Here is a 24,801-nt window from a genome sequence, read left to right as displayed (position 1 = left end):
TACAGACCATTTATGCCTTCGTAGTGGGAAATGTTGACATTTTGTCAATATTGATGTAATATACTGTTTAGGGAATGCAATTCAGTACTGAATGTGATTCTAGTATATACTGAACAATAGGCTACTGCATACTGCTTACTACACTTTATTTCAATTGTAGTTTTGGATCTGCCACTTTTATTAATCAGTTATAAGAAATGTGGACGGGTGACTCTAGACCTATTTTAAATGGGCTAAAACTATAATCAGCTATCTGAACAATTGGGCCAGTGCTGCTTCCTCAAGAAAGTTTAGCATTCTTCACCTGTTTTAAAGGATTAGTTCACTTCTCGAACAAACATTTACTGATAATGTAAACACCCCTTTGTCATCCAGGATGTTCATGTCTTTCTTTCTTCAGTCGTAAAGAAATTAAGTTTCTTGAGGAAAACATTTCAGGAATTATCTCCATATGGTGGACTTCAATGGTGCCCCCAAGTTTGAACTTCCAAAATGGAGTTTAAATGCAGCTTCAAATGGCTCTAAATGATATCAGCCGAGGAAGAAGGGTTTTATCTAGTGAAACGGTCTGTCATTTTCTAAACAAATTGACAATTTATATACTTTTTAACCTCAAATGCTCATCTTGTCTCGTCTCTGTGATGCGCGTGCGTAGTCTGTGTAATCCAGGTCAATACAGTTAGGGTGTGCTGAAAAAATTCTTCTTCAACTTCAAAATCATCCTACATCGCTGTTTTACCTTTCTTTTTTTTTTTTTTTTTTTTGTAAAGGGCATTTGCCCTTCTCTGCATGTTCACTTTGTAAACACTCAACTTCGGTACTTCTGCAGCGATGAAGGATGATTTTGAAGTCGAAGAAGAAAATGAGATGGGACATAGACAAGAGTTTGGGTTTAAAAAAGTATATAAATTGTCAGTTTGTTTTGAAAATGACCGATCGTTTTGCTAGATAAGACCCTTCTTTCTTGGCTGAAGCTACATTTAAACTGCATTTTAGAAGTTCAACCTTGGGGGGTACCATTGAAGTCCACTATATGGGACTGGAAATCCTGAAATGTTTTCCTCAAGAAACAATTTCTTATCGACTAAAGAAAGAAAGACATGGACATCTTGGATTTCAAGGGGTAAGTAAATTATCTGTACTTTTTTGTTCTGAAAGTGAACTACTCCTTAAAGTCTTGTCAGTTTAAACATTAAACTAAGTTTAATGCATTCAAGCGCAAGACGGTGTAAAAGAGATCTCAATGGGGTTATCACAAGCTATGATGGATCGTTTTTGTCCATGCGTACACATGTGAAGCAAGCACACAGAAAACAGCACACAAGTAACAAGTTCTATTTCGCATCTTCTTTAGCAAATACACAGGATAAAATCCTAGCACCAAGTAAGTAGTTTGGTAGAATTATTAACACCTATAGGCCTATTTACATCAAAACAAAAGTTTGGTGCTAAATTTATTGTGAAAATACAGTGTGCTATTATCATTTTCACTTGAATGAATAGCTGTTAGTGTGCCTGTTAAGACTAACACAAACATTCATTTGTCATCAATGCATCAGAATCTTTGTATAACAAGAATTTCTTGTCTCTTCTTCATTCCACTGCTAAAAAAAACTGGCCAACCATTAAAATTTGCACATTTGGCCACATGCCTTAAGCCTACAGTATGTGATAAAACTATGATTTGTTGGTGCTCACAAACAGACTATCTTGCAAATATTACACAACACTGAATAGCAGGGGGAGTATCCAGAACCAAGTGACAAACTGTCAGAAAGTTCATAAAAAAAAATTTCAGCCATCTGCCATTTTTAAAGTTGTTCAAAAGAGACAAATCAGATTTAAAAATTGGACCAAAAGTTTGTGCTAAAATTAATGTGTATGGCAGGGGTTCTCATCTCTGGCCCTCGAGGTCCAATTTCCTGCAGAGTTTAGCTCCAACCCTAATCAAACACACCTGAACAAGCTAATCATGGTCTTCAGGGTCACTAAAAAGTTACAGGCAGGTGAGTTTAATCAAGGTTGGAGCTAAACTCTGCAGGAAAGTGGATCTCGAGGGCTTAAGAAAGTTGAGTTGAGAACCTCTTGTTCAAAATGTTGTTCAAAAATCACAAACTAAACAACCTTATCAAATTAGTTAGCATTATGCAACGATTTAAACAAGTAAAATGTACAAATATTGTTTTTATCTGTATCTAATGGAAGCCTGTTTCTGCCACTAAATAAAAAAAGTGTAAGAAATTGTGACTTTATATCTCACAGTTCTACTAAAATTGACACTCACCAAGCGCCAAATGTGAGTAAAAATCGACGTTGGCGAGTATATGTGACAGTGTCAGTCGCCATTTGCCAGGTAAACCTTTTACAGAATATAACAAAGCAATGTAGAACGTTTTTAAAGAGATTCGCTGTTTCTGACGTAAGTGAATAAAATAATATTTTTTGAAGACAAGATCATTGTGATTAGCTGTTCTGTCATAAGCGACAAGAACGAATTGATTTAAAAATGTCCCTAGACACGGTACTAATAACTTTTAACTGAGAAGATATTGCTGCTTTATTACAGAATATTAACTTCCCTTTTTTATTCTTTATAAACCAAGAATGTGGCAACACATACCAGTGGTTGCGCCTAAACAGTGCAGTGAAGTATAGTTTGAAAGGTTGTGCGTTCAGACAGCGCACTACACTCTTAAAAATAAAGTTGCTTCAAGATGCTATACTGCCCTCCAAAGGCAAAGTGCAGTAACTATGCCAACACTGAAACTGAGAAAAAATTAAAGTTTTTACACCAGCGAGTCAAACATGTTGACACTCTCATTTCTCTGAAACAGGACAAAATTGAACCAGGAGACTTTGCCACAAGGCAAAACAGTTATCACAAAGTCCATTTTAAGCCTTAACTAAATTTTGATCAAATTTGTAGTTACTGCACTTTGCCTTTGGAGGCAGCATAGAAGAACCCTTTTTGTCTAAATGGTTCCATGAAGAATCTTTAACATCTGAAGAACCTTTCTGTTTCACAAAAGGTTCTTTGTGGCAAATAAGGTTCTTCAGATTATAAAAAAATAAGCAAGAAATGGTTCTTTAAAGAACCTTTGACTGAATGGTTCTTTGTGGAACCAAAAATGGTTCTTATATGGCATCACTTGAAGAACCTTTTGAAGCACCATTATGTTTAAGAGTGTATATGCTTCAATGGACGAAAACACACAAAATTATGTCAAAATGTGTGGTTTTTGAGAGTTACCTCGTAACCGTGGTCTTAAATGAGTTATAAAGTCTTAAATGACCGTAAAGAGTTGAGAGACAATTGGTTATGTGTCAGATCTATGTCATGTGCATGAGGTTTTAAAGAGACCGCGCTGCTTTTAAAGTGAAAGCTCCTGAAGTCTGTCACTGATTGAAATCAGAGAACAAAAGAAAGAGATAAATCATCACTCCACTCGCTGATTAACCTTTTGTAGCTTGAATAAAGACTAATTTGTATAGTAGTTTAGTAGTGTAGTAGAAGTAAAAATTATATAATTCAGAGCCTAAAAATAGGAAATAATAGTTTTCAATTATACTGTAATGTTAAATAACTAGAATTAATAGGTAAAATTGAGGGAAAGTGCATTCAATAGAGTCACCAGTAGCAGGACAAATTAAAAACATTGTAAATGTGTTTAGTGATCGTAGTAGTAATAACTGCTTGTTTTTGCAAAAAGAGTTTCATGGCTAGTAAAAAAACATTTTGGTCAGTATATTTTTATCACGTCATCGGCCATTGGCTTCCATAGTATCTGGATTGTGTTTTGTTGTTTTTCTGCATATGGGCTTTCTTTGTAGCATTTTTTCAGAGCCAAAAAGAACAAAGCTACTAGGTGACAGTACTAGAGAGAGAAAACGCACGAAAAAGAGTGAGAAAGCAAAAACCTTGCTTCCATCTCCTGGGCACGTCTGGAAACCTAGCAACCAATCACCCGGGGCAGTCTCAGATAACTACCCAGCTGCCAAGGTGCATCTGTGTAGCAGGGCGGCTCGAACTCAACCTAGGCCAGTGATAGAGAGGCTGACATGGTGACTGGAAATTAGAATGCCTGGCAACCGTTCTACATGATGCTTGGTCAAAAGCGTGTCAAAAGAGATATCAGACTGTCTAATAGCACATTCATCTTTTTTGTTTCTTTGTTGCCATGGTGTTTATGAAAGAAAAGAGCCGGCGTTCATTCGTTCTTTGCCTACCCATTGAACTCACTTATAATGACACACAAGTGGTCACTAGCGCTGACAGCGACTTGTAGCGCAATTAGCGTGAGCACATGCTTGATTAGAGATGAATGTAGTTGACTGCCTTTTTGTGGTTCCAAAGTATATGACACATCGATCAGCCTGCCGTCTTTGAATCGATCCAGATATCGCTGACAGGGATTTTTGTTGTCAATGAAGGTCAGTGTTCTCAGGCAACACTAATGATTATGGGTTTCTTTCAGCTGGTGTCTTTCTTGTGGTAGCGGTGATCATGACATTGAATGGTATAGAAACAGTAACTTTCATAATGTAATCTGTACTCAGTAATGGACTACAATTTGTAAGTAATCTACCAAGCTGTCATAATAAATCTATTCCTATAAATATGTTACATAAATGTTATGATGTTGTTAGCCAGGGTTGAGAATAATGTGAGTTAACACAATTACAACACAATTAGTCACTTTTTTATTGAGTAACACAGTATTGTAATGCATTACTCTTAAAAGTAACTTGTGTGTAATGTTTCCACAACTCTTATGACCAAAATATTTTGCCATGCCAATTTAAACATCTGCTAATGTTACATTAAATGCGAAAGAAGTGATTCTGTAACTGCATAATGGAAATCTAATCAAAACATTCTTCACAAAGTTTACGTAACATTGTATTTTAATTGCATATAGAAAATAAATACTTTTTACTCAAATGTAATGTTGTAATATCGTTTTTTCATTTTAGTTGTGGTTTTTATAATGTTTTTAAAATGTTGTTCTGCAGCATAACCAACTTCAATGTTGTGATGCTATAAAATCGGTTTGTGCTTGCTGAGTTGTTCTCTTTACTATACAGAGATCATGTAACAGTAACTGATGTGTAAAAAGACTTCCACTTAAACAAGCGCTTGCCACATGAGTCAAGAGTGCACACTCTAATTGCTTACAGAGGCGTTAAGTAAAAAGGTTTTTTTCTGGCTAGTGTCATTGCAATTGAATATAATTGGGGATGCCATGATAGTAAGGATCAAATGGAAAAGAATTACCTTCTCATTTAAAAAAAAGCAGTTCAAGCCCACATGCCACACGCAACCCAGGCCCTTTACCAGCTGCTGTACTGCTAACATTTCACTGCTTCAGTTAATGTCTCTACCTTTGATATTAGCAAAGAGTAAAGCTAACTGGCCGAGTGGTTTCCATGGAGATGGAGAGGAGATCTTTGGCAGGGTGACAGCAAATTTAAGGGTGTAAAGCATGTTAAGAGAAAAACTCAAGGGCTTGATCACAGCACTTCTTCAAATACTGTATGCTCTATATTCAGATTCAAATACTTGCGTACTGCTTTTAGTTTTGTTTGTCCTAGATGGGATACAGATGTGTTGCATTCTGTGATGACTTCAGGTGCTTCCTTAGTTACCAAGTTCCTGCTGCAATTAGATTAAAATGGCACACAGATGTTTTGCCAGTTTTGTTTGGAAGTAAAGATTGTATGTCTGAGGGAATGAAGTTAGCGTCTCATTAAAAGCACTGTTCCTCTGTACAGGCCTGATCCGAGCGGTTCATGAATTTGAGTTTGGAGCAGTAATCAAATGAGCGTCTCTAGTCGCTGTCTCTGGAGAATATCCAGTCATCTCTCGGCATGAGAACCTGAAAGCTTCCTCTGACAATAGCAGGCTAACACAGGACAATTTCTCTCCCAATAGGGTTTTATGTGTGAGCACATAGAGTGAATAATACACCCAGAAATTAAAGTTCTGTCATCAATGTCTCTCCTCACGTCACACCAAAACCCTACGTGTTTATTTTTTAATACTTTTGAATTTTCCAATGCTATATCACAACTAATTTGTGTGTATCGTGCAAAGTGGCTAATTCGTATGAATTTGTATGATTTCTGTGGTGGTAGGTCTAGGGGTGGTCATTCGTACGAACCTCGTAAAATCTGAAAGAAACAAGAAAAACGCATTTCAAAAAAGTTATTAATTGATTTGCATTTTAATGAGTGAAATAAGTATTTGACCCCTTCGCAAAACATCACTTAGTACTTGGTGGCAAAACCCTTGCTGGCAGTCACAGAGGTCAGACATTTCTTGTAGTTGGCCACCAGGTTTGCTCACATCTCAGGAAGGATTTTGTCCCTCTCCTCTTTGCAGATCCTCTCCAAGTCATTAAGGTTTCAAAGCTGACGTTTGGCACTCTAGGACCTTAATGTGCTTCTTCTTGAGCCATTACTTTGTTGCCTTGGCCATGTGTTTTCGGTCATTGTCATGCTGGAATTCCCATCCACGACCCATTTTCAATGCCCTAGCTAAGGAAAGGAGGTTCTCACCCAAGATTTGATGGTACATGGCCCCGTCCATCGTCCCTTTGATGCGGTGCAGTTGTCCTGCCCCCTTAGCAGAAATCACCCCCAAAGCATAATGTTTCCACCATCCATTTTTGACGGTGGGGATGGTATTCTTGGGGCCATAGGCAGCATTCCTCCTCCTCCAAACACGGCAAGTTGAGTTGATGCCAAAGAGCTCGATTTTGGTCTCATCCGACCACAACACTTTCACCCAGTTCTCCTTTGAATCATTCAGATGTTCATTGGAAAACTTCAGACGGGCCTGTACATGTGCTTTCTTGAGCAGGGGGGCCTTGCAGGTGCTTCAGGATTTCAGTCCTTCACAGTGTAGTGTGTTACAATTTTTTTTTTTATTTTTTTTTTGGTGAATATGGTCCCAGCTGCCTTGAGATCATTGACAAGATCCTCCTGTGTAGTTCTTGGCTGATTCCTCACCATTCTCATGATCATTGAAACTCCATGAGGTGAGATCTTGCATGGAGACCAAGTGAGACTGACAGTTATTTTGTGTTTCTTTAATTTGCGTATAATTGCACCATATAATTGCGTATAATTGCACTGTTGTCACCTTCTCACCAAGCTGCTTGGTGAAGGTCTTGTAGCCAGCCATTCCAGCCTTGTGTAGGTCTACAATCTTGTCCCTGACATCCTTGGACAGCTCTTTGGTCTTGGCCATGGTGGAGAGTTTGGAATCTGCTTGATTGATTGCTTCAGTGAACAGGTGTCTTTTATACAGGTAAAAAACTGAGATTAGGAGTACTCTCTCAAAGGGGGTGCTCCTAATCTCAGTTTGTTACTTGTATAAGACACATGGAAGCCAGAAATCTTGCTGATTGATAGGGGATCAAATACTTATTTCATACCAACCATAGTATTTCATACTACCATTTCTTAGTGTTGCTTCTTCCTGGCCCAGTTGATATTTTTGGTTGTTTTGAAGCATAAAAAGGGCTTTAATTTAACCCATAAACTGTATATCCATCCATTCCCAAGTCTACACCCCTGACTCCACCAAGGTTCTCAAATCTCATTTAATCCAGTTAAACGCTGTCAGTGTAAATGAGGATTTGACAGAGTTATTTCTTAGAATAATACGTGAGTCATTCTGGTTGTTGATGCAGGTCTACATGTTGACGTAAATGTGTATTTATATTTGTGCTTTCAGAGGGCCCGGTGATCTGGCGCATGATGACCTACCCTCCGGCACGCCGTGCTCTCATTGTGGGTTGTGGACTCCAGATGTTCCAGCAGCTTTCTGGCATTAACACAGTCATGTAAGTGTCAGTAACACAATTCGTAGCTCAATTTTCAGGTGCTCTCAACCTAAATCAATTGGTGCTAGTTGAAACACTATTACCAAGTCTGCTATTTATGACAGATCGTTTTGCTAAATAAGACCCTTATTTCTTGGCTGAGATTGTGTTGAGCCTTTTAAGGCTGCATTGAAACTCCAATTTTCAACCCTTCAACCTGTTGATTATCCTCAAAAACTTTAATTTCTTTTCGACTGAAGAAAGAAAGACATGAACATTTTGGATGAAATGGGGGTGAGTTAACCATCAGGAAATTTAAATTCGGAAGATAACTATTTAAATGGAACCTCTAGTGACTGGTTTGGAACACTCTACATAGACAGCAACGCCAAACACAAAAGTAGGACTACTTTGTTAACAGTTTTTATTTATTAATCTTAGTTAATGTTGATCCAACATTTACTAACACATTATTAAAATCACAGGTTGTATCTGTTAATGTTATTTAATGGACCTGAGCTAACATGGACTAACAATGAACAGCTGTATTTTTATTAACTAACGATAACAAAGATTAATAAACACTGTAACAAATGTATTGCTCATTGTTAGTTAATGTTGGTTAATATTTTAAATACAGTTAACGAATGTAACCTTATTGTAAAGTCTTTGTGTTAGGTATTGGAATGTTTTTCTCTCTCTCTCTTTGCATGTTTTTTAATATCTTTCTATTGTTCTGCTGTGCCTAGTGAAATTTATCCTTTGGGGACCAATAAAGGAACAATCCAAATATGATGATATGCTACCTAAAAAAACTGCAACAAATGGATTTTCCTTTATGTGGGTGGCCAGACTGGATGATTCACAACTGATGCGAAATTCACAAGTTGTTTATTCACATTCACAGATGTGTCTGTGCCTATAATTCTCATTTTAGCTGAACTTTAATGGGTACCCTACTAAAGTGTGATTTCCTCTTCGTGATCTCTTGTCTTTTTCGCTCCTTATGTGCTGAACTATTTTTCAAGCATCGTAAACAATCTCGGAATGTGTGCTGTTGCTAGGCAACCCCTCATGGCAAAATGGAAAGTGTTTATGGGAGGGAGAGGAGAAAATTGTGTGTGTGTGTGTGACTGTGTGTTTACTTTTTCTCAGCTGTCATTTTGGAAGATGACAGGTCATGACAGATGGGTCCTAAAATGACATTCTCGATCAATCAAACACCTTCATTCTTATCCTTCTGTCGTTTTCAATCAATCTGTTCAGAGCAGGTTTAGACAGACAGTAGAGCAGTTAAAATTGACAGGTACACTCACACACACATATGGAGTATTTGCAAGGTTTAACCTGATGTGCTGTTTCGTATTTACCCACAAACCCCTACTCTTCAATCATTTCTGCACTGCCAGATGTCAGTTCTTTGTACACGGGAAGTCTTGTTGTGGGATGTGTTGTCTGTCAAGCTTAACCTCGGCAAGAAGCATTTGTCAATACCTCTCATGGAGCAAATGTCTGGGGGGATGTGTGCCGATTTTATGTCAGTCGGAAATATTGATTGGGTTCAGACAAGCATGCGTCCGTAACACTGTAGTTACAGCATGTGTACCAGCACAAGCTCACTATCCTATTGTTTTTGTCCTACACTCTTAAAAAAATAAAGGTGGTTCATGATGCAATAGAAGAACCTTTTTTGTTTAAATGGTTGCATAAAGAACCTTTAACATCTGAAGAACATTTCAGTTTCACAAAAGGTTCTTTGTGGATAAAAAAAGAAGGTTCTTCAGATTATAAAAAGGTAAGAAAGAGATAGTTCTTAAATGAACCTTTGACTAAATAGTTCTTTGTGGACCCAAAAATTCTTCTACGGCATCGCTGTGAACCTTTTAAAGCACCTTTATTTGTAAGAGTGTACTAAAAACCACAAAAAATGCTAATTTTTTAACAAAAACGTCTTCAAAAAGTGTCTTCACCAGCTTAATAAGATGGACACAAGGACAATAGATTTGCTTTATCAGTGATCAGCAACCCCTCCTGATGGACAAGACCCCTGTGTAGACTGAAGCACAGCCGTAATTAGCTTGTGCTAATGCTTCCTTCCAATCAGACATTGAACATGCCTGCTTTCCTGCAAACAGCTTTCTCTCCCCTCACCCCACTCCAAAGCCATTATTCACATGCCTTAATCGCTAATTAATGTCTCATTTAGTATAAAACATTGTCGGTTACCTCTAACACAGAAATACTAGCATTTAAACAAGTCTCAAAGGTTTTGGAGCGATGCTGACGTTGGGTGGTCATGGGTTTCTGAGTCGGCATCCTGTATGTGTATGTGTATGTGTATGTGTATGTGTGCGTATCAACTGAGCCTCATCTGTGCCTGGAGAAAATGATTAGATTAATCCTTGTTGCCGAAACAGGCAGAACAATCCGGTATCTCTGTGTTTTAATAAAGACGGATGCTAATTAGAGTCGCTAGCGGTCATCAGCAATACTGATTGCTTCGAGTGATACACTGTTGGCCAGTTTTTTGTTCTTTCTGGCACACTATGACTTGTTCATTGGCTTTGTGACAGTACTGGCACCACCGGTCTTTGGCGTTCTGCGATTTGTGATCCGTATGGAGTTGCGCATGATTCATGCTAACCAGCCATGGACCTCCCACAGTCTGTCCACTGACCGTCTGATGCATATTGTAAAACAAAAATGACAAGAGCTTTCTGAAAACGGCAAGCGGATCAGGGGTGCGTTTCCCAAAAGCATCACTACTCGCAAGTTCCATAATTACCAACATTGTTCAACTATTCTGCAGTTCCCAAATCCATAGTTTTAGCAAACTTGTTATTGTGACATTCATGTGCATTTATCTTGTTTACATAAAATGCGTAAAATCATTTCAACATGATTTATAGGTAGCATTAGGTGCAGCGTGCACCAGACTTTACTGATATCTAATATAATTCTAGGCTCTGCAAGCCATTTTTATTCCCATTATGTGACATTTTAGCTTCTGTCTGCATCAACAGTCCTACTTTGGTCAGATGAATGGCTTTCATATTCAGTTGTGTCTGTCTTTTGTGTGTGTTGTTGGGTGCAGATCATTGTGTGTATATAATACCTTATACCATCTGAGCACGAAACAATGTTCATTCCTTTCATTAGTGAAATAGGTTAGTCCCCATGGGAGTGGTTCTCTCTCCCTTTTTGTCTGTCTCTCTCTTAGCGTCTCCCTCTGTTTTTCTCCCGCACACACACATTTCTCACTGGCTTCGGCGCTGAGTGCAAGTCCACAGTACCCTCAGCACTCTCAGCCTGTTCTCCATTACGTCCCTTCACTCCTGTTACATCACGTTTATCATGAAGATGGATTGTGTCTGAGATTCAACCAAACACAACACAAGCGATCTGTTGCTCTATGAGTCAGTCCGTATGCAAAATCCTTTCATGCTCATTTATATTCAGGGCTGCTATTTTGGAAGAAATAAGATCCTCCAAAAGCCTGAAACCTTTAGTCATTTTTTAAAGAAAATGGAATATTAATTTAAATAGATCATTCTTCTTAAAGTTTACAAATACAACCTATTTGTTTCTTGCCATGAGACACTGTGAACCTCAGTAAAAGGATAGTTCACCCAGTGAAAATTCTGTTATTAATTACTTTGTCGTTCCAAACCCATAAGACATTTATTTATCTTCGGAACTCAAATTAAAGAGCAGGTCATATGGTTTTTTAAAGGGGTCATCGGATGCAAAACTTACTTTTACATGTGTACACAACCACCCTACAATGATAAAAATCCACCCAGTGATATATATATATATATATTGTATCTTTAAAAGTAATATCCCCTTTTTAAAATCAGGTCATTCTCAGCTTCTTGTCATTGTGACGGCACACCGACAGAGGGCACTCCCACGATAGTAGATTGACATGAGCGCCTTACCTTAGAACCACCCTCACCGAGCTGAAACAGTCCGAATACGATTGCCATTGTGTCGAATCGGTGCAGAGGAAGACCCTAATTGAGCGATTGAGGTGTTCTGTTGTTGGATGTAATAATGAACATAGCAGTAGTCATTTACTCCCGACATCTGAGCTGCTAAAGAGGCAGAGGACAACGTTATTTTCGTTTTTAAAAGGAAAGAGCCAATCCTGATCTACATATGCATCTATGTTCGTGTGAATCATTTGTGATGCAGCTTCACTCATAGCAGAAGTGAGTAAAAGGGGTTTTTTATGCATTTTTGCAAATGGCCTTTCTTAGTAATGTGCTTGTTGGCAAGTTTCGCAGATAAACGCGGCTAAACGTGGCTAAAGTAAACATTACAGCTCGTAAGCAGAGAGGGGCGGGGCGAGCAGATCTCATTTGCATTTAAAGGGCCTATGCGATAAAATTAGCTGATATTTTGCAGAGCTGATTTTGACAAGGTAAAAGGGTGTTTTTTTACACTACTATTGAGAATTTTTGACCAAAGTATATTACAGACTTTTCATTAAGACCCTAAAGAATCATATGAACTTATGGAAAATGGGCATCTGATGACCCCTTTAAAGTATCCTAATATTGTGTTGGAGTCCCCTAAAACAGGTTTAAATGCATCTAAAGTAGGGATGTCCCGATCAGGTTTTTTTGCCCTCGAGTCCGGGTCATTTGATTTCAAGTATCTGCCGATACCGAGTCCTGATCCGATACTTCTATAATACATAAAAAATAAGAAACATCCTGCATCTGTTTCTTCGCTCTTCTTTATTCTTTTTTATTTAATTCACCTTATTTTAACATTCAACAACTCTGTTAACAAACAGAGCACTTCTGTGAGGTAGCTTGAACAATCAAGTAATAAATTACAAAAATGATTCACTTCTGGACATTAGTGCAACAGTAAATATAAAAAAAGTCTAATATAAAAACAAATAGCACATCAACTTAAAATACCCGGCAGGCATGTAAACAAATAAAAAAATAAAAGTGCCACAGTGTTTGCTGTGTTTCTGTGTGGAGTCAAGAGGTCTAACTCTGTGCCACCGCATAACTATAGATGTGTTAAAAATTAATGAGAATATCAGGGCTCGCAAAATTTCAAAATCTCTGGTAGCCCTTCAGGCAGGTACTCTTCAGATTTTGGTAGCCCGAAAATTAATTTAACTAGCCCAAATAAAAGACTTCTTTTTTTAAATATAGAAAATCAGATATGAGTCTAAACTTATTCAAAAATGTTTTCAATACACAAACATAAACAAAGGAAGGAATTTTATTTCATTTTATTTGGTGTATCTGCAGAATTTTTTTTATATCAATTTAAGGCAATTTATAAATTGAGTTTATCATTTATTATATTTATTTAAAACATAAATATTATTGTCTTAATTGTTAAGTATTTTAGAAGGCACATTAACTTCCTTCACATTTACAACTTTATGTGTTTGCTGCATAAAAACATAGGTCGATAATTGCAATCATTTGACCATAAACAGCTGAAAAAAATGTGGAAATAAAAATTGATTCTCTGTCACGAGGGGGCGCTTTAGGAGTGCTGAAATACTACGGTTTCCCTAGTAACGGCTCTACACAAAGCAGCATTAACGTTGTTTTATCAGGCATGAAATGAAAATGCCAATGACACGTTTCTGAGGACAGTCGGTTCCCTTCAGATACATTCATATAAAGACATCCGTGCCGCGTTTTGACTTTAAAACGTGCAGTGCGCATATTTATTCAATGACATCATTGCCTTTTGAAGTTTAATCTCGTCTTTCCGTCCCCAAATGTAAGACCTCCTAAATTATAATTAAGACTTTTCTTAAAACTATTTAACATATTTAAAACTTTTTATGGCCTTAAATTTGATACAACTAAATTGAGGAGTTTAAGGACCTGCAGGAGCCCTCTACTTTACGATAGCCCGTCGGGCAGCCCGGTGACCCCTTTTGGTAGCCCGACTGGAAAATACAATAGCCCCGCGACGTCGGGCTAGCGATTTTGCGAGCCCTGTAATATATATACATATATATCCGAGTCCTGATCGGGAGGTAACGTCCGATTCCAAACGAGTCTGAAATCGGGACATCCCTAATCTAAAGTCAGAAAAGATTGTAATTTTTCTAGAATATACGTTTATACATAGAGTCATTTGTCCAAGATTTCAAAAAGGTTTGTACGTATCTGTTTTAAATGAAATGTCTGTAAACCCCTCCCTTCCATAAGCCTACTCTGCTCTGATTTCAGATATCACTTCTGCATGAAATTTGTTTCATATAAAAATTCTCATAATTGCATTAGGCTTTTGGGTTTTTTTAAACATCAGTGTGGTTTGCTTGTAGACAGCTCAGAATCTGAACCCTTCAGAGCAAAGCCTGCTGCCAAAATGATATTCATGACCTCTACAATAATCCTAATCAAACAGAGTGGTCCTGACTGAACTATAGTTCTTTTCTGTTCTTGAGATGCCCGTTAATAATGCCTGAAGCCACAGTAAATGTCAAAGAAAGTCACATTCAAATCCAGCCAGTTTGATCACAATTCAAATACAGTGAATTCATTACCAGCAGAGGCTTCAGATGGCTTTGACTGTAGAGCAGTGACCACACTCCCTCTTGAGTATTTCTCAAGCCGAGTTCAAGACCATATTTTCATTGACTTGAAAGCATTTGGACTTGCTTTGACTCAAACTTGACCCTTTTCAGGTCTCTGTCTTGACTCAGACACGACCCTCTAATCTTGGTCTTAACTCTGACTCCTACTCAGATCACGACCTCGACTTAAAACTCAATAGAGCTGGTCTTGTCTTTGAAACTGGTGTAAAGCACAGCATTTAGGAAGCACCCAGACAGCAAAACTGACAGGAGCAACAAGTCATTGAGTGGATCTAAAACCTTTGACAGACAAGTAGCTGTCTGCCTCTCTTCTTTTCTCACAGCACTACGGGTATGATTCCTTAATATTAATGACGTCATTTTGGTTATAGTTGTATATAGAAAATAGTGTATATGGTATAGTTGTTGTTCTAAAACACAACTGACACCAACATGTTGGTAATGTGTGATTATTCCCACTATGTAATTAATCACACACACAAAGGTTAGTCATCGTGACATTCTGTGAAATCACGACCCAGTGTCTGTGTTGTTGAGCTTTCAGTCATTATAATGCTGCCTTTGAGGCCTTAGCGCATACAAGAAAGACAAATGGCTGTTGAACTCTCACTTTTCTTTCGGTGGAGTGTGCCAGCAGTAAGACCTTTGAGAAAGCCTCATAACTTAAATGTCAGTGTGAGGTGTGTGTACCTTCGGCTAGAGTGAATGAGGCAGTCTGCCGACCAGCGGGTGTCTATTACGAGAGAACATTGTGCATTTGAGAGTGTCTGCTATCTGGCAGCTGTGTACACTTGCATATTTTCGGAATAGTAGGTTTTAAGACTTCTTATAAAAATGGATTTTAGCTTCTTTAACAAAGCTTTAATGAGCCACATATTGTTTTTGTATTTGGATGCTGTGTTGGTCTTAATTAAAACTTTTTTTTTGTCAAGAGTTAAAGGGTTACTCCACCCCAAAATGAAAACTTTGTCATTTACCCCCATGTCGTTCCAAACCCGTTAAAGCTTTGTTCGTCTTTGGAACACAATTTAAGATTTTTTTTTTTTACTGTCCCATTGACTGCCAGGTAAATAATCAAGTCAAGGCCCAGAAAAATATGAAAGATGTCGTCAAAATAGTCCATCTGCCATCAGTGGTTTAGCTATAATTTTATGAAGCTACGAGAATACTTTTTGTTAAAATTGTTCAAATTTTATATGTTTCGAAGTCATAACGTAATATTCGGCAAGTAATTGTGTGGAAATTAGGCTTTCTATACCTGTAAATCATGCTTTGTGTGAAAAGGAATAAAAGTAATATGAGTTTTAATGCCTCTAGTGTTCATTTCAACTGGAAACTGCCGTGATTCGTACATATAGGTCCGTTTTTAAAAATTTTCAGAAATGTATATAGAGGCAAGTATTTACAATGAGCCTATGTTGCATTAAGAGTCACTTTTGCTGTATTGTACTACAGTGTTTCATCCAAATCTGTGGTAAAATGTATTAATCTTTCTGACATCACAAAGATTCGATGTTGCACCTCAGTTTCAGATCTGCAAAGAGAAGTCTTAACTGTATTTTCCAAGCGAGTCAAGATTTTTCTCAAAACGTCAAAAATATTGTGAATCATCTTCACATGGCCATTTCAAATGAGATCCAGTCTAGACAGTGACCACACCAGTCTTTATCTCATCCAAACACTCAGCAATTACCTCTTCTATCCCCATCAGAGTCCTCCCCCCCATCCCTCGCTCACCATCTGACATCTCTGTTGATTCCTTGACTCACATCGAGAAGTCTGGGGGCAAATTTGCCATGCAGGGTTTTGTCCGAGTGCTCTTCAAACAGTTTCTATTTTCAGACAGAAATCTATCTCACACCTTGGCATGAGTCCACGGCTTTTGCCATTTCGTGTTTAACGAAATCTTTCATTCGTGTGCCGAGGCGTGTGTAGGGAGGTTAACAGCACTGTAGATAACTCAAAGCCGTAACTGCATTAGCGCTTGCATAATTCTGAAGGTCAATCTGTGTTGTTTGTCTATTTTTCAGCTTCACTGAGAATCTTTTAACTATCGGCATCAACAATCCAGATTATATAAGCTATAAAAGTCAAGAAACAGGTTTCTATTTTGGTTGATTAACCAGACAGCTGCTAATTCAGATGGTCGTGATGGTCTGGTCTTGTTGAAATGATCATGCTTCGTGATAGATCAATGTTTTTTTATCATGACAGTTTTGTGCTTTTCATTAAAAAAAAAATATTCCCTGTCCTCCCAGCCAACAAGAAATTCTATATGTCAACATGCCTAAATGGTTACTATGACTGAGTAGTATATTAAAATGTTATTCACTATTTATAAGAAAAAACAATGAACAATATGGCTAATAGAAAAAAAAAAGTTTTTTTTTTACCCAAGGTTCCTAATTCTAAGTGCAGTTCTGTGCCAGCTAAGCTATCGAGCAAGCGTGTTACGTCCAAAAAACAAAACATATGGAGCTGTAATCATAACTGAGTGTGAAAACGATTGCAAGTGCTGTTTTACCACCTCTAGTGGACATTTCTGTTGCAAACTGCAGTGATATGTACCTATTGGTATGTATTACGCGTCTCCCACAGGTACGTTTTGGTCGTGAGATCAGGTTGGAGAGGAGACTAACAGACATTTTCTCACGAGAGCTTACGCTGTGGCTACGTCATCTGCTGGAACACTACTCTCATGAGTGTTTACGACAGTTAGCAGAAACTAGAGATTATGGTTTTTAAAGTATTAAATATGAAAACGCATCTTTTTGCTTCAGAAGGCCTTTATTAACCTCTCAGCCTTGTGGAGCACTATTTATGATGGATTGAATGCACTTTATTGGACTTCAAAATCTTGACCACAATTCACTGCCATTATAAAAATTGGGAACCAGGACATTTTTAAATATTACTCCGATTGTATTATTCTGAAAGAAGAAAGTCATATGGCTTGAGGGTGAGCAAATCATGGGATAATTTTCATTTTTGATGAATTTAGTGAGGGAAAGAACTACAATCTCATGAAGCATTGCGAATGACATTAATCAGATTAAAAACAATGGAGAAATAAAAAACTATTAATTTAAAGGTGGTTGTATGTATAGAAAGAACATATTTTAAGTTGCAAAACACATATACAGTCTAAAAATTGGTTATTTACTGTACTCAACATCTGGGTTAAACATATTGGGTAGCTTTGTTGGGTTATTCCTATGTTTACTGGGTTATTTCTACTGTATAACAAGCAACCAGTTGGGTTAAAATGTTAAATTACAACGGTGCAACTGCGACTTAAGATACAAAGGTAAATTAATATGTGTGCATAATGTTGTTTTTCGTTACAAAGTGTCTTCAAGCTCTCACAGTAATATTGCTGTTTTTCCTACAAATGTGTTTACATCTCTCCCAACTAATATTTTAATCCATTTTATCTGCACTCTTGACTAATGACACAAGCACTCTGTAGCCAGTGTAATTAGTGGAATCAGATGCTTAAAGGGTTAGTTTACCCAAAAATGAAAACTAGCCCATTATTTACTCACAATTTTTAATATAACTCCAATTGGATTCATATGAAAGAAGGAAGTCATATATGCCTAGGATGGCTTGAGAATGAGTAACGGTCTATTTTTATTTTTGGGTGAACTAACCCTTCAAAGTTGTGTGTATTAAAGTGGAATATTCTTCAACAACGTTACACATTTTTGAGCAAAAAAGAGGCTACAAATGCATATGATATTTGGTATCCTTCTCTTGCATTTGTCAATACTAACATTATTCAGGGATGCTGAAACCTGAATACTAACATTATCATTGTCAATAACATTGTCAATACTAACATTATTCAGGGCAGAAGGTGGTATTAGCCACTTGAAGACCTGTAGATCGGCAGCTGAGATTATCTGAACAAATCCACAGGGGTCGCTGACCCACTGCCAGAATCGTATTATGAAACAAGGAAAGAAAGCACTTGACATGGAGTGCAGGGAATAAGACACATCTATTATCTAACCCCTGTAGTGAACACTCATCAGTGGCTTAGGCTTCATTCTTCTCATTTCCTGACCTTTGACATTTCTTTTGCCACAAACAATACCTCATCTCTCTATCATTGTACTACAGTACTGTATCCTCTATTTCTTTTATCAGGGTTTTTATCCAGCGTGTTCGTGGCCAATAGAAGAGACAATTAGGGAATGAGTTTCAAAGACCCATGTGGAGGGCAACCAAAGGCTTCCAATTTTCATCAGCTCAATGGGAATTGAGCCAGGATGCTTTTAAGGATCAAGACAGAGTACTTTTAAACACGTACACACAAGGGAATACTGTGAACAGAGAACTAGGCAAACGTGATTCATCTCCTCTGAGAGGCCGAGGTCTGCAGGCACACACAATAGATGTGTGAAAGTCACTGAAAAGCTCAACGGTAGTCCAGTCTTCATGAAAGTAAGAATTAATTCCCCTCAAATTTGCATTAGCTGCCAAAATGACCTTTTTTAATAAGTTAGTTAAATGCTCAGTGTCTCACAGCTGAGACCCTTTGACGTAATCTGTTTAACAGCTGCATTAATTGAAATAATTACAGCAAGCTAATTCCTCACAATCTGATGGATACTGTATGGAAGCCTGTTTCTGCCACTAAATAAATAAAAAAAGGTAACTGCGACTTTTTATCTTAGAATTCGGAGTATTTTTTCTTGTAATTGCGCAATTCTGACTTTTTTCCTTAGAATTGTGATATGAACTCACAATTGCGAGTTATAAAGGTAGAATAGTGAGATATCAATTCAGAATTGCATCTTTTATCCATCTTTTCTCACTGAGAACAACTGAAGGACTCATAAGCAACTATTTCAGAAGGTTCAAAAGCTCACTAATGCTCCAGAAGGAAAAAACTGGGGGGTGAAAACTAGAATTTGAAGATGGGGGGTAAATTTAACTTTCTGTAACTCTGTAAAGGTGCGTTCACACCGGACGCGAATGAAGCGGCAAGCGCGAGTGATTTACATGTTAAGTCAATGCAAAGACGCGAATAGCCATCCTGCGGTGCGAAACGCGCGAATGAGGCGGCGCGAAACGCGCGAATGGCGCGGCGCGCATTGAGCGTTTCAAGCGATTGCCGCGCCATTCGCGCGAGTTCAAAAATCTGAACTTTGGCGAAAATCCGCGCCGCGTTAACCAATCAGGAGCTTGCTCTAGTAGTGACGGAGGCAGAAATCCGAAACAACAATGGCGGACAAAATCACCGTTGCTGTCTGTGGTTCCTCGGAGATGTACGATACATCTTTGGACTTTTGTAGAAACAGGAATAAAAGGGATCTTGCTAGGAATAAAGTGAGTGAAGAGGTCGGACAATCTGGTTTTAAAAAACGCTCTTTACTCAATTTGACCTACATATACATACATATTGAGACTACAAGCAAGCTAAAGCTGGCAAATTGAGCTTATTCACCTATTTTACAACTACTTTCCCGCTGACGAGTGGCAGAAGCCCCTCCCTTGACGCGAATTCGCGTCTGTTGTGAAGAAAATGTCACGCGCGAATGACGCGAATTTTACCGTGCGAATGGAGTAAACTCAAATGTTCAAGCGTTCAACTATGCGCGAATAGCGCGTTTTTTACGCGCAAGGCGCGTCCGGTGTGAACGCACCATAAGTCTTCTGTAACTTTCTTCTGTAGCCTCGGAAGGGCAGTACTAAATGAAAAAATATGATATTTAGGCAAAATAAGAAAAATGTACACATCTCCATTCTGTTCAAATGTTTTAACCCCCCGGCTGTGAGAATGCATCATTTTTCCTTCTGGAGCATCAGTGAGCATCCAAACCTTCTGTAAAATTCCCTCAGTTGTCCTCAGTGTGAAAAGATGGATCTCAAAATCATACAGTCATTGTTGGAAAGGGTTCAAATACACAAAAATGCTGGAAAACTTTTTCTAAAGGACAGCAGGCAGTTTAACTGTTCAGGGCAAACAAGGGATTTAAAAAAATAAAAACACAGCTGTGGATCATTCAGGTAACAACACAGTATTAAAAGTCAAGGGGATGTAAACTTTTAAACGGGGTCATTTTTATAACTGTAACTATTATTTTCTTATGTGGACTATATGCAAAGATCTTTTATGTTAAATTTCTTATTCAGGTCAGTACTAAATAAACAAAAGCATGCATTTTGGATGATCCCTCTTATTTTGGTAAAATATTTAACATTTTGCAGATTCTGAAAGGGGGATGTAAACTTTTGATCTCAACTGTATGTTACTTTTGCGTTACTTTTCCTCATCTGGGATGGGCTTGTTCAAAAAGAAAAAAAGTTATATTTTTTCAATGTGTAAAAGCCCTTCCACAGCAAAGGTAAAATTAATAAGCCTCGAGGCTTAAGGAAATGTAAATTCAATTATTAAAACATTTCATTATTGCAGGTTTGCTTCATATACTGAGTTTGCTTTTCACTGTTTTTATTTATTTTGAGGAATCCTGAGTCTGTTTTTGTGCAAGTGAGATGAGTAAATACATCTTCACATTTAGTCTAGAACTACAGTAAGCATCATGTTTACATAGCGCGCACAACGCCTCTGCACTTACTCATGATTTCTCTCAATATGGGGACAGGAGAGCTGTCAGTCAATACATGGGAAAACAAAGTAATTGGCGTTGCTTATTTGAAAATTAAACTGTAAAATTAAATCTAATTCATTTCGTTTCTTGAAAAAAAAAAGTAATCTGATTACTCAAGTTACTTAAAGCGCGTTCCTCCCAACAAATTTATGGTTATAGCTGATATAATTATATTTGCAAGGGCAACCAAACCTGGAAAACTACATTACCCATGATGCTGTACAGAAAAAAAAATCACCAATCAGAGTCACAGTAGGCTAATCTTACTAAAAGAGCTTATAGGAAAAGAGACCACTCCCATGAGGCACAGCAGATTTTCACCATGCTGTCAAAATACTTGTATATACAGTATACATGAATATTTTTGCAATAAACTTGTTTCTATAGATATAATTAATTTCATTCGCAATACTTCATGGAATTGTAGTTTTTTTTCCCTCACTAAAGCCGTTAAGTACATAGTCTAGTCTTCTTCTGACTGGAGTGCAGCAAAAAATGTTTTTGCTTTAAATAAAATGAAATGTGGTGATTCACTTTTAAAGGGTTGACTTGGTTCATAGCTTATAATGCTTCAGCAAAGACTTTTAAAAATTCCTTTTAGAAAAAAAAAATGCTTCCAAAATCAACCTGATATATTGTGCCTGGGTTTCTTTTCAGACATCTGGATAGTTCACCCAAAAATGTAATTCCAAACCTGTAAGACCTTATAGTTCACAAATTAAGATACTTTTAATGAAATCCGAGAGATTTCTGACCTTGCATGGACAGCAACAGAACTACTGTTCAAGGCCCAGAGGAATCAGTGGTTCAACCATAATTTAATAAAACAAAAAAATTGCTGTCTATGCTATGTAGCTCTCAGATTTCATCAAAAATATCTTATTCTGTGTTCCAAAGATGAATAAAGGTCTTACGGGTTTGGAACGACACAAGGGTGAGACATTAATGAAAGAATTTTCATTTTTGGGTGAACTATCCTTTTAATGCTTTTTTTCAATACAAATCTCAATAAAAAGTCTGGCTGTCCAGTGTTACTTCTATTACTAAACAGAATTTAACAAGATACAGAGATTGTGTGATAAAAAAAGAAAGAAAGAAAATAAATAATGCTTCCAATCTACCCGCTGAGACACTCTCTCAGTGTGTAGAAAGTACACACTATGCTAAGAGAGTGCTGATAAGAAGAGCTGCTGTGAATTCACACATTGGGGGTCTCTATTGTTTGGTCTACTGTGTCAGTTTTAAACTAGAAACAATGGTTAATTAGGCAGAGATCCAGAACAGACTGTGTCTGTCTTCTGATTCAACACAGAGACTAAAAAACTGACAGATTACAGTTGCAGTGGTTTCCTGAAGGAATGGTTTACTAAACATTGTTTTTATATTTTGTGACAGCTGAAATATGGCACGTAAGTGCAAATAGGTGTGAATGAGGAACAGTTACAAATACAGTATATCAAATTTACTCTTTTTTTTTTTTTTTTTACCACAAATTCATCTGTAGACGTGACTATTTTAAAAATAAATTTAATCCAAATGGATAGCTCTAACAACAGTATATTCCAATAGTTTCAGAACCTCTGAACTCAAAACAGGTCTGTTTATAAACTTTATTAGTTAAATAAAAAAAATCAGAATCAGTTTTTACTTTCTGACTGTTGCACTCAATATCTCTATTTGAAGCATTGGCAGAATTATTTGTATCTCTATGTGTATTTGGATTAAATGGTTTGGATGAAATGGTCTCATGGGATGAGATGTCAAATCTCATTAAAGTGATTTGAATATGCACATACTGGCATCTCATGACTGATTGAGTCCAAAACCAGTTTGGAAAGACCGACTCATTTTTGGAGCTTGACAAAGTCGACAAGATCCATTGGTCAACATTCACTTTGTATTATCTGAAAAGGAGCAGAAAATGAAAGTTCTGTTAAACTTCTTTAGAGTTTCATGGAAGAATGAAAGTCATAAATGTTCGGAATGACATGAAATTTTTGGAAGAGTTAAGTCTGTATAAGCCGGAATGTAAAACTATAGCCGCATAAAATAATGCAAATCCCTTATGAATGTAAGAGAGAGAGAGAGTGCAGGAAGATGGCATTTTACTTTGGGTTAATGAATGTTTTCCTGCTTCAATCCTTTGTGTGGAGAAAAACACTTTTGCTCGAGCGCCGCTTTCTCGCTTAACCTCACATCCATTATGCGCCGTTCAAGTGCTGATGTCACAGACGAGTGTGAGTCTGTGTTTCTGAGTACATGCTTAATTACTGTATAGAATGACAATGAATTGTATGTTTTTAATAGTAAAGAAGGATTTAAAACACATTAATGCACAACATCAATTGATTTAGGTTTAATAGCTAGAGCGGGGGAAAAAAACAGACCTGTAAATTTGTCCTGTAAATCATAATGGGAGGCAATCAGTTGTAAGCATGCTTGATACTAAAAGAGGCAGCTTTAATTGAAAAAGTTGAGATGAAATCAGCCAGAAAGAGGTTGAGCTGCAAGGCCACAATCTCATTGGCCGACAATGGTTGTAAGTGGGAACATCTGAGTTACAATGTCCCACTTCAATCTTCAATGAGTTCCAGTCAATCATGTTACATTAACATATTGACCTTATGACAGGGTTCCTCAATAGGCGGCCGGCGGGCCACATCCGGCCCTTGTGAGAAAAATATTTGGCCTGCGCTAATTTCAAATAATCTGGCATGAGAATTCAAATGCGCCTGACAACGTCAGCAAGCGGCGCTGTGCGACGCAACAAAATACATTAGAACCCTTTATAATAAGTGATGCTGCCTATACTGGATGCGGCGTATGCAACCTCTCTATGCAACCGGACAAATTCCCGACAGTAAACCCATACCTTGTTCTATTTATGACGTACTGACCAAGCGGCAACCTCCCGCTTTCTCTGTTGAAACCAACACGGAAGTGGCTTAAACTGCAATTCATTGACTGGCCGCTAGAGACTGGCTGCAAAAGGGAGTCAGTCCCATAGACGCCCCATGTAAAATGCCCAACTTTACAGCAGAAAAAAAATATGTTTACAGCCTGGTTCAAAAAGTGGTTTTGGACTATATAACTAATTTCGCCCTTCATGTCAACTGTGAGGGGGGTGAATTTTTTTTATAACTCATCTGTTTAAGTTATATTAAGCCGTAAAGATCTGAATAATTAAGGGCATGGCCACTTGAGTGACAGGGGGATTGCCGCTGCTGTCACCACTGTTGCGCTAGTGGGCGTGGTTTCAGCATCCAGTTCCACCCACGTCCCGCCTCTTTGCCCATTTTCGATTATCCGGGAGTGACGCGCGATGAGCAATTCCAAGATGGCGACAGCGAATCCCGCCCACTATAGACTTCAAAAACGCTCTTCAGAAACCTACGGATGACGTCACGGACACTACGTCCATATTTTTTACAGTCTATGGTACTGACACAAAATTCAAATGATTTGCAGCGGCCGCTTTGTCACGTGTCCTAACCAGACGCGATGCAACAACGTGAAGTATAAAAAACAGTCAAATATCACAACCATTCAAATGCGAGAAGCGCACTGCACTCCCAACGAAAGTTTATAATCTGATAAATATTAAAACTTTTTACATTATTAAAACTACATACTGAGTGACTGATACCTTCTTTGTCATGGGAAACACTTGTTGGTTCATCATATTTAACAATAAATATAGCACATAATCATTGCCTGAGATTATCACTGTCATAGTTTGTATGCTATTACAGCCGTGAAG

At 37.7% G+C, this 24,801-nt stretch overlaps 1 protein-coding gene across 1 annotated transcript in view; it reads left to right on the top strand.

Annotated features, from left to right (window-relative positions):
• slc2a13a (solute carrier family 2 member 13a) overlaps window positions 1-24,801 on the top strand; it is a 75,071-nt gene that overhangs the window by 33,389 nt on the left and 16,881 nt on the right. Inside the window, exon 4 of the mRNA XM_073838121.1 lies at window positions 7,742-7,850. Within this exon, the coding sequence (XP_073694222.1) occupies window positions 7,742-7,850 (109 nt within the window). The remainder of the gene's footprint in view (window positions 1-7,741; window positions 7,851-24,801) is intronic.

Source organism: Garra rufa, chromosome 4 (assembly GCF_049309525.1).
Source record: "Garra rufa chromosome 4, GarRuf1.0, whole genome shotgun sequence".
NCBI classification, from domain to species: Eukaryota; Metazoa; Chordata; class Actinopteri; order Cypriniformes; family Cyprinidae; genus Garra; species Garra rufa.
Note: the sequence above shows the minus strand (reverse complement) of the source record. Positions and strands in the feature narration are given on the sequence as shown.